General features: G+C 39.4%; 1 protein-coding gene across 3 annotated transcripts; it reads right to left on the bottom strand.

Annotated features, from left to right (window-relative positions):
• Positions 1-1,457: 1,457 nt before the first annotated feature.
• On the bottom strand, positions 1,458-5,959 carry si:dkey-193c22.1 (uncharacterized protein LOC567837 homolog). Of its 3 annotated transcripts, none has more exons than XM_034542592.1 (9): positions 5,920-5,959; positions 4,629-4,656; positions 4,350-4,499; positions 4,128-4,248; positions 3,733-3,945; positions 3,505-3,588; positions 2,845-2,986; positions 2,423-2,585; positions 1,458-2,296 (listed from the first exon to the last, which is right to left on the bottom strand). In XM_034542592.1, exons 1-9 carry the CDS (start codon positions 5,951-5,953, stop codon positions 2,062-2,064), a joined length of 1,170 nt encoding a protein of 389 aa, XP_034398483.1. In that variant the 5' UTR covers positions 5,954-5,959; the 3' UTR covers positions 1,458-2,061. The 3 variants fall into 3 exon arrangements, with proteins under 3 accessions (XP_034398483.1, XP_034398485.1, XP_034398484.1); XM_034542594.1 differs by lacking the exon at positions 5,920-5,959 and adding an exon at positions 5,540-5,912; XM_034542593.1 differs by lacking the exon at positions 5,920-5,959 and adding an exon at positions 5,657-5,912.
• Between the last annotated feature and the right edge of the window lie 1,861 nt (positions 5,960-7,820).

Raw genomic sequence — 7,820 nt, 5'->3', positions numbered from 1 at the left:
TTAAGCAATGTTTTGTCAAATTTTAATATAAAAAGTCAAAAACAACATTATTTTGGACATTATATGACATAATATTTTAATAACATATGAAGTTACACTGGCGGCCTGTCCAGGGTGTCCCCTGCCTTCGCCCTATGTCAGCTGGGATAGGCTCCAGCGCCCCCGCGACCCTAATGAGGATAAGCGGTATTGAAAATGGATGGATGGATGGATGAAGTTACACTACTGTACTGTTTTTAATTGAAAGTCAGCTCAAATTCAATGATTCTATTCATAATTTCACAATATTATAATTGTTATTAAAGCAGATCCTTAACAAGTTATATTCTATTTTCACTGGTGTATTGTTCATGAGGTCCCCTGCTATGTCTATTTTATAGAGATTTTACAGTAGTTTTTGTGAAAATTAAAGGCAAAGTTTGCTCAAATGAAAAGATAAATATTCTTAATTTCCCAATATTTGAACTGTTATTAAAGCACATCTTTAAAAGGTTATATTCTATTGCCTCTGGTTTGTTGTTCACGAGGACCTCTTCTATGTCTATGTCTATTTTTATGAGATTTTACTGTACAGTATTTGAGAAAACTAAAGACAAAGTTAGGTAACAAGAAATAATGATGTTCATAATTCCCCAATATTTGAAATTTTTTTTCAGTTCACGCATATGGCGGCTGTAATAAAAGTTTAGATTAAAATGACTAGTGGCTACATTTTCAAATCAAATGGAAATATTAATAAAGCTGAGGAGGGTCTTGCTTTTATATAAGATTCTGGACAGGCGGTGACCTCCGGGTCTGAAAAGCGAAGCTACAGTGAAAGTTCCTTTAACCTGCATTGTTTCTAATGGGGCAACTGATTGGTTGCAAAAATAAGATTGTATAGAAGTCGATGAGAAAATGACTACTTCTCTTGAGGCTTCAAAACGGCATTCCACGAATGTCACGTAAACTTTGTCCACTTCTTATCAACAAGATATGATTCTGCCTTCCTTCATGGCTCAATCCTTTTCATACAATAGATACTAATCAATATGCATAGGGATTTTATGTTATAGCACATGTGAAAAAGGTTGTAGCTTTAGTTCAGTATAATCTGGGCACCACTGACACATTCTAACCGCCAAAGGAAAACAATGAATATTGTAATTTCCAGTTTATGCCCAGTCCCCGCAGCATTTATGTAATAAATGTATATGTATGTATATTATGTAGATACATGTTTAATGAAATGCTAGTGTGTTCAGACTGCATGTATTTTAATGTAGTCATGTGCATGTTCTTACATGATATTGCCTGCTTCAATGGATTTTTGTACGTTTGCAACAAAGTATATTTAGGTTTTCTACCAATTATTACCTACCTTTACTGACGATATCTGTTAAATGTACGGAACAAGCATATGGTAAAAACAATGTACTTTCATATATAAAGCATACAATTGTGATTAACAATATACATAATTTGTTTGTAATTGTTTATATTGGCTTACTGTAAGTGCTGCTGCTTGGCAAACAAATATAAGTATAATATATAGTATCGCGAGAGATTTGTAGTCAATTCATAAAGACAGAACAAATGTCTAATATGAATAAATAGTTAGTCAAGAAAATATATTACAATTTCATTTCATAAAAACATAATAAAAAATGTTTGCAGTGTCATTAAGACATGTCGTAACTGTACTCCTCTTTTAGCATTATGTATTAGTACGCTTCACGGTGTTCTTTCATAATACTGTTAAGAATTCATTTCAGTTCTCTTCAAACTGGCTGACATCTCCAAGACAATATGAGCGTGATGTCAGCCAGACCGCGGTCCGCAAGGAATGTTCTTTCTCAAGAGCGTCGATTCAAAAGTCAATCAGACGCAAACTCTCATATTTACTAAATTATAATCGAATTAAAAAAACATAACTCATGATAATGTCATCCCAATCGAGTAAAAAAAAAATCAAGGCTACGTATGATTCATGTTGAGTTATGAAGAGCAGGCGATATAAATAAAGTAAGTGTATGGCACAACCAGTAAACACTAGTGAAAAATGGATGATCTGACGTGTTGTCAGCAGGCCCCCAGCAGCTTCCTGTACTCCTGCTGGATGCAGCTGTAGATGGGGTGGTAGAAGCGGCGGCCCGGCACCATGAGGTCGGTGACGATCTCGGTGTGGTCGACCCTGGGGAGCAGGTAGAGCGACACCTTCACGGACAGCGAGGTGAGGAGGTCGGAGAACTTCGCGGACGACTCGGCGGGCACGATGATGTCATCGGTCCCGTGGAGCAAAACGAAAGGAGGCACTCTGGCAAGGGGAGGGGGGAGAGAGAAGATCGTGGGTGAATAAAATAAATAAATAAATAATAATAATAATAATAATAATAATAGGTGTTAAAGGTTTCATGAAGGTCTTTTTTTGTTTTTTTCTCACCTGTCCAGCTTCTCCCGGCTCAGCTGCTTCAGTGAGTGTGTCGGTGAGTAGTATGGGAAGTTCTCCACTCCGTTCATGGCTTTATGCATGGTGGACACGTACTCCACTGCTCTCTTCTGCTCGTGCTCATAATGGTCCATGATGTCGTACACGCCACTCAGACCTGTCCGGGAAACATGTAGAATTAACAATAAATAAATACTAATAGAATTTAAAAATGCCAGCAATGAATCCAAGGAAAATATAAGATTGAAAGATAATAACATTTTTCATTGTGAAAAAAAACTTATTAAATAGAATAAGGTCCTCAATCAAAACATGAACATTCATGAGTGCCACAAAGGCAGTAAACGTGTTAAAGTTGAGTTTACTGAAGCACGGAACACGATCCCAACTGTCACTGAAACTAGGGCGGTGCTTACCGATGACTCCTCTTATTGCCACGATAACATCCCTCTGCTTGCTTGCCTCGATGAAAAGCTCCTCTCTTGCATCGATGAGAAACAGCGCGGTCAGTGCGCACAAGTGAGCACCCGCCGAATGGCCAATTAATACTATGTTGTCCTGTGAATGGCAGAAAAAACCAAGACATGTGTAATGGCATATCATCTACACTGAACACTGTACTGTGGATCAGTAATCCAACAACATTAGTTTGTTACTTCATTAGAAACTGATTAGACTGATTGGGTCAAGTGGAAAAATAAATAAATAGGGTTGAAAATGTATTCATGTTATGAGTTTGAACTGTGAGAACTGCACACATAAAAATCGTATTTAGTTATTCAACTTTATTTCTTCAGACACATCAGTCCACACAACAAGAAAACTGTTTGCTAGCTAACCACTGTCTAGTTAGCTAGCTAACATTGACCCCCTTTTTTGGGGGGGTTGTTACACTTTAAATGTTGCATGAAAATTGACTAGTGGTTATCTTTTTAGGAAAATGTAGACTACCTACAGGTATTCATATGAATTTGTGAACCCTATAAAAAATGTTCCTTCACGGTTTTATAATAAATGGTCAATATTACTGTTTTACAATCTGAAAGTTTTCTCAAGCATACATACATATTTCTTACTTTGTCAAAGTTGAACTTCTGTCCACTCTCTTGGGCCCAGACCAAGCAGTCAGCAATATCCTGGACCATGCCCAAAACATTCGTCTGGATCAGCAATCAGATGGAACCAGCAGTCAGTGACATTTAGGATTCAATTTCCTTATCTGCCGCTTTAAATTATACGTCTTTACAATTCTGACCCACATATCTAACAATCCAATCAGAGTACAGTGTGTGCTGTTCTCCCACCTTTGGATAGACGCAGTAATCCGGACAAATGACAGTTGCGCTCAGTTCTTCGGCCATCTGCCTCGCCAGCAGACAGTAAATGGATCGGTCCCCGGAGCCCCATGCTCCTCCGTAGATGAACACCACCAGCGGTGCGGGCGCCTCTTTGGACCGATCCACATTCGGAGGGTGGTATAAGTCCAGCTTGTTGCTTCGGCGGCCGAATGTGATGCCCTTTGTGTCCGAACAGACAAAACTGTGAACTCATTTTCCAGGAACCGCATCGAGTCAAGTGTTGGAATCTGATCAGAAAACCTAACAGTGTGATAATTATTATTCCATTCTAAATACTTAATAAAGTGTCTGACCCCCTACGATGGAAAAGACACTTCTACTGTGACTCATGGTGAACGTACCTTCTCATAGTGCTTGCGGTTATCCTCATTCTTGTACCACGACTTCCACTGAAAGTAAAGTCTCCCATATTGCAGATATTTGAGAGTCTCCAGCACAGCTCTGGTCAAACAGTATATTCGTCTGTTGAAAAGGCCAAAGATGGGGGGAAAAAGAGGGTTAATAACTGACTCTTCTTAATGAGTAAAACAACAGGAAGAGCTCTACGGTATTTTACAAGTTACCGTGGTTTCAGAGCTTCTATGTACTTCTTGTATCCGGGCTTGTTGGGCCAGCCATAAAGCCACTGGGCCGCTAGAGAGATGGAGTACGGGAGGCCCACCAACAGGACGCCCACCGACAGAGGCAGCGACATGTGATGTTTCAACCCTGACCTTCAAAAGAAAAGCAATATATATATATAAATAAATGTATATATATATATATATATATATATATATATATTAGTGTATTACTCAAAAGTAATAACACCCAACACTCTGTTGTGTTTGAGAGGCTCTTACATGTTTTGGTTGAGTCTGTCTGTCCTACCTACAACGAAGAAGAGAGAAACTTTGAAACATTTGTTATATTCCTCGTTATTTTTTTCTTCAGATACGCAACAGGTGACGGGTAAAATGGCCAGTTGTTAACTGCTGGCTTAATACATGTTTAGTAAATAATTGACAAATATTTTATAGGTACGGTATTAATAAATGCTAAATTTGGGGTTGGTAGGTTATCCTCCTTCAGATTGTGTGCTTCTTAGTTGACCAGTTAAAAGTTAAAATTGACCTCTGATTTTGTAGAACAATACTGCAGAGCATCTGGATCAAAAATATTTTCAACAAATTATTAACATTTACAATTAAAGATTTAATGTGATTTACCAGCCAGAGAAATGTGTCAAAAACGGGCAAATGACGTATTAGTAAAGGGTAAAAAACAGGAATGGTTTATAACACCATCATCCATAAAACCTTCATTATGGGCGATTTAGAAAGTGGTACCCAGCTTTCTTTACATGCGTAACGGTACCATGGCGCCCTCTACTGGCTCGTTGTACACCAACATCGTGGCTTGTTAAAAGCTTCATATATTAAAGAACAAAACAAATTGCATAACCCTTGAATAAGGGCCACTACAGAGCGTCACGTGATGAACTGATATTAGCTAGCTAGCTGTGAGCTCCAGCTGTATAAGAGCCAACACGTGTTGTGCTTTCCACAATGTCGGCGTAAAGCTAATTTAAACGTTAGCGACCTATTTCTAGTTGAACGCCGTTCAAGGAAGTGCTGCGAGCTAAGTGGGCTGTGGTGGAAGTAAAGTTCGCTTCACGTTAAATAAAACGCTTTTGTAGCTTAACTTATTATTTGCTTCGGAAAACACCGAAAAGATCAGAAGAAGAAAAAAACGGAAGCCATTGCAAACGCACCAACATATAATCATATGTAGGGCTGAATGGTGAAGTCCGTGTCTCGGGTGAATGTGGTCCAGTAATACATGATTTGATTCGGATGAACCGATGCCGTGGATAACCTCGGCGCATTACCTGTCCTCCAAAAGCCGACGTCCGCCTCACGCGTACAAAGAATAAAAGTATACGGCGGAGCGAGAGGGGTAGCCTCCGTGACTTCCGGTGCTGCTCCGACGCGTTGTATTCCGGGTGAGCAGACCGTGCAGTCATAAGTAAATGTTGCTCTACTTATTCATTGATTCGGCTACACGCGAAAAATGCACTAATAAACGACGTTTTAATGTAGCGGTCTCGGCTTCCGTACCTTCGGGAGAAGGCGGGTTTGGATCTTGTCATACCTATTATCTCTGCTCTGATATCCCGGAAATACATCCAAGAGAATGGGCCCCCTTTTATATAAATAGCAGAAAACCAGACAATGGAAACTGTAATTTGCCCCCCCCCCCCCCAACATGATTGTAACTCAAGGTCAATTATACTAATTTACATTGGAGATTCTAACTACACCTCGCAGTCGTCGTGGATATAGCTAAGTTGCTACATGCAGGGGTCACGTAATGACAATTTATGGCAGCATAATGACACCATCAGCTGTGGAAGGCTGTGTGATGTGACTGGAAGCATAAACAAAATATAAAACAAAAATCCCTAAATGGACCTCAATTCAAGATTATTATTACATTTTAACCTGGTGAAACGGAGCAGCTAAATCACACTGATGTTATATTTCAGCTAATAAGGTCCCATATGGTTTTATTTCAAGGGCCCACAATAAGCTGTGAATGGTTGTAGGTGTGTGGTAAACACAAGTATTGCCACCGTTTTAACTGTCTAATTGGAATCATTCACAACAGATTCCATTAACGTAAAATCCTATTACTGTGTAGGACCAATGTGACTGATGTTCTTTTGAATCAAACAAACTGTGAATTAATTTGAAAGTCCACCGTCTAATTAACTATACGCTGCATGGACCACGCTGAATCCTAGTCTCTGTTTTTTTTACACCGACATTTGTGGTCAATTATTCTCACCTCCAACTTTTTGCTGAACCGATGAATGATGCTGTAAATTCTCTTGGAATTGTTCCACTTAGCGTTCTACGTCTCAGGTCACTGTTTGGTTTCTACACAGTAGTTCGGGTCAACATCATACTAACATTATGTAAAGGGTCTAAAAGACTGTAATAACGACCGTGGGTTTAATCTGTGTGACAATATGCTAGTTTCCTATTTGAATTAATTGAATAAATACATCTCACTGTTTATCTCCATATTAAATAGTGCAACTGTGTAACATTAACAAAAGCACGTACACAATCCTATTTTCTTGTTTCTAGTAATTCATTTAATTTCCGGTGGTCTAACTGTTACCACATTTTTTGTGTTTTATTCAATGCGTTTTTTTTAAATAACGGTCTCCAGTAAAAACAACAACAACAACAACAACAACAACAACAACAACTGCTGAACCTTTATTGTAAGTGTGTTTAGCTTGCCCCAAAACAAAGTTATCAGATTAAATACACTTTCGAAGAAAAAAAAACAGAAATGGAGAAGACTTTCTCAATCTCGTTTGAAAGACAGAAAAAAAATCAGAAACATTCACCAAAAAAAAAGAAAGAAATGTGTTATTGAAGGTGCTGCCTGTTATCAAACATAATTGGTGTTCGAGTTTAGCTTTGAGAGCAGCACTGCCTGCACACGTCCAGCAGAGGGAGGGAGAATACCGCCATTTTCTCCTGGAGCTCTCTGCCTGCAATGATTCCTCCAGATGTTACCCAGCATCAACTGATTGAAGGGGCCTGAACACGAGACAGATGCACCTCAATGTGTTCGAAATGGATTGACTGACCCGATCGCTCTGCAAGTCTGAGCCCTTTAACCTCTGATGTAGATCGTGGCCCAGTCATAGATATAACTATCATAATAACTATCATAATATGACTGGGCCACAACCTACCTCAAGTTTCAAGTGTTTGCAAGCTCATCCCCATACTGTGATGGCCTGAATAAAACAAACATAAAAAAAGAGGCTGCTGGCACTTGTGAGGTGTAGGAAATTTGAAAACCACTCATACGTTCCTCTCCATCCCATTATCGGACCCGCCTATCCTATTTAGGGTCGCGGTGTCGCTGGAGCCGATCCCACCCGACATAGGGTGAAAGCAGGGTTCACATATCACAGGGCTCATATAGAGACAGACAACCATTCACGCTCAGATTCACACCTACGGGCA

The sequence above is a fragment of the Cyclopterus lumpus genome, chromosome 9 (assembly GCF_009769545.1).
Source record: "Cyclopterus lumpus isolate fCycLum1 chromosome 9, fCycLum1.pri, whole genome shotgun sequence".
Lineage (NCBI taxonomy): Eukaryota > Metazoa > Chordata > Actinopteri > Perciformes > Cyclopteridae > Cyclopterus > Cyclopterus lumpus.
Note: the sequence above shows the minus strand (reverse complement) of the source record. Positions and strands in the feature narration are given on the sequence as shown.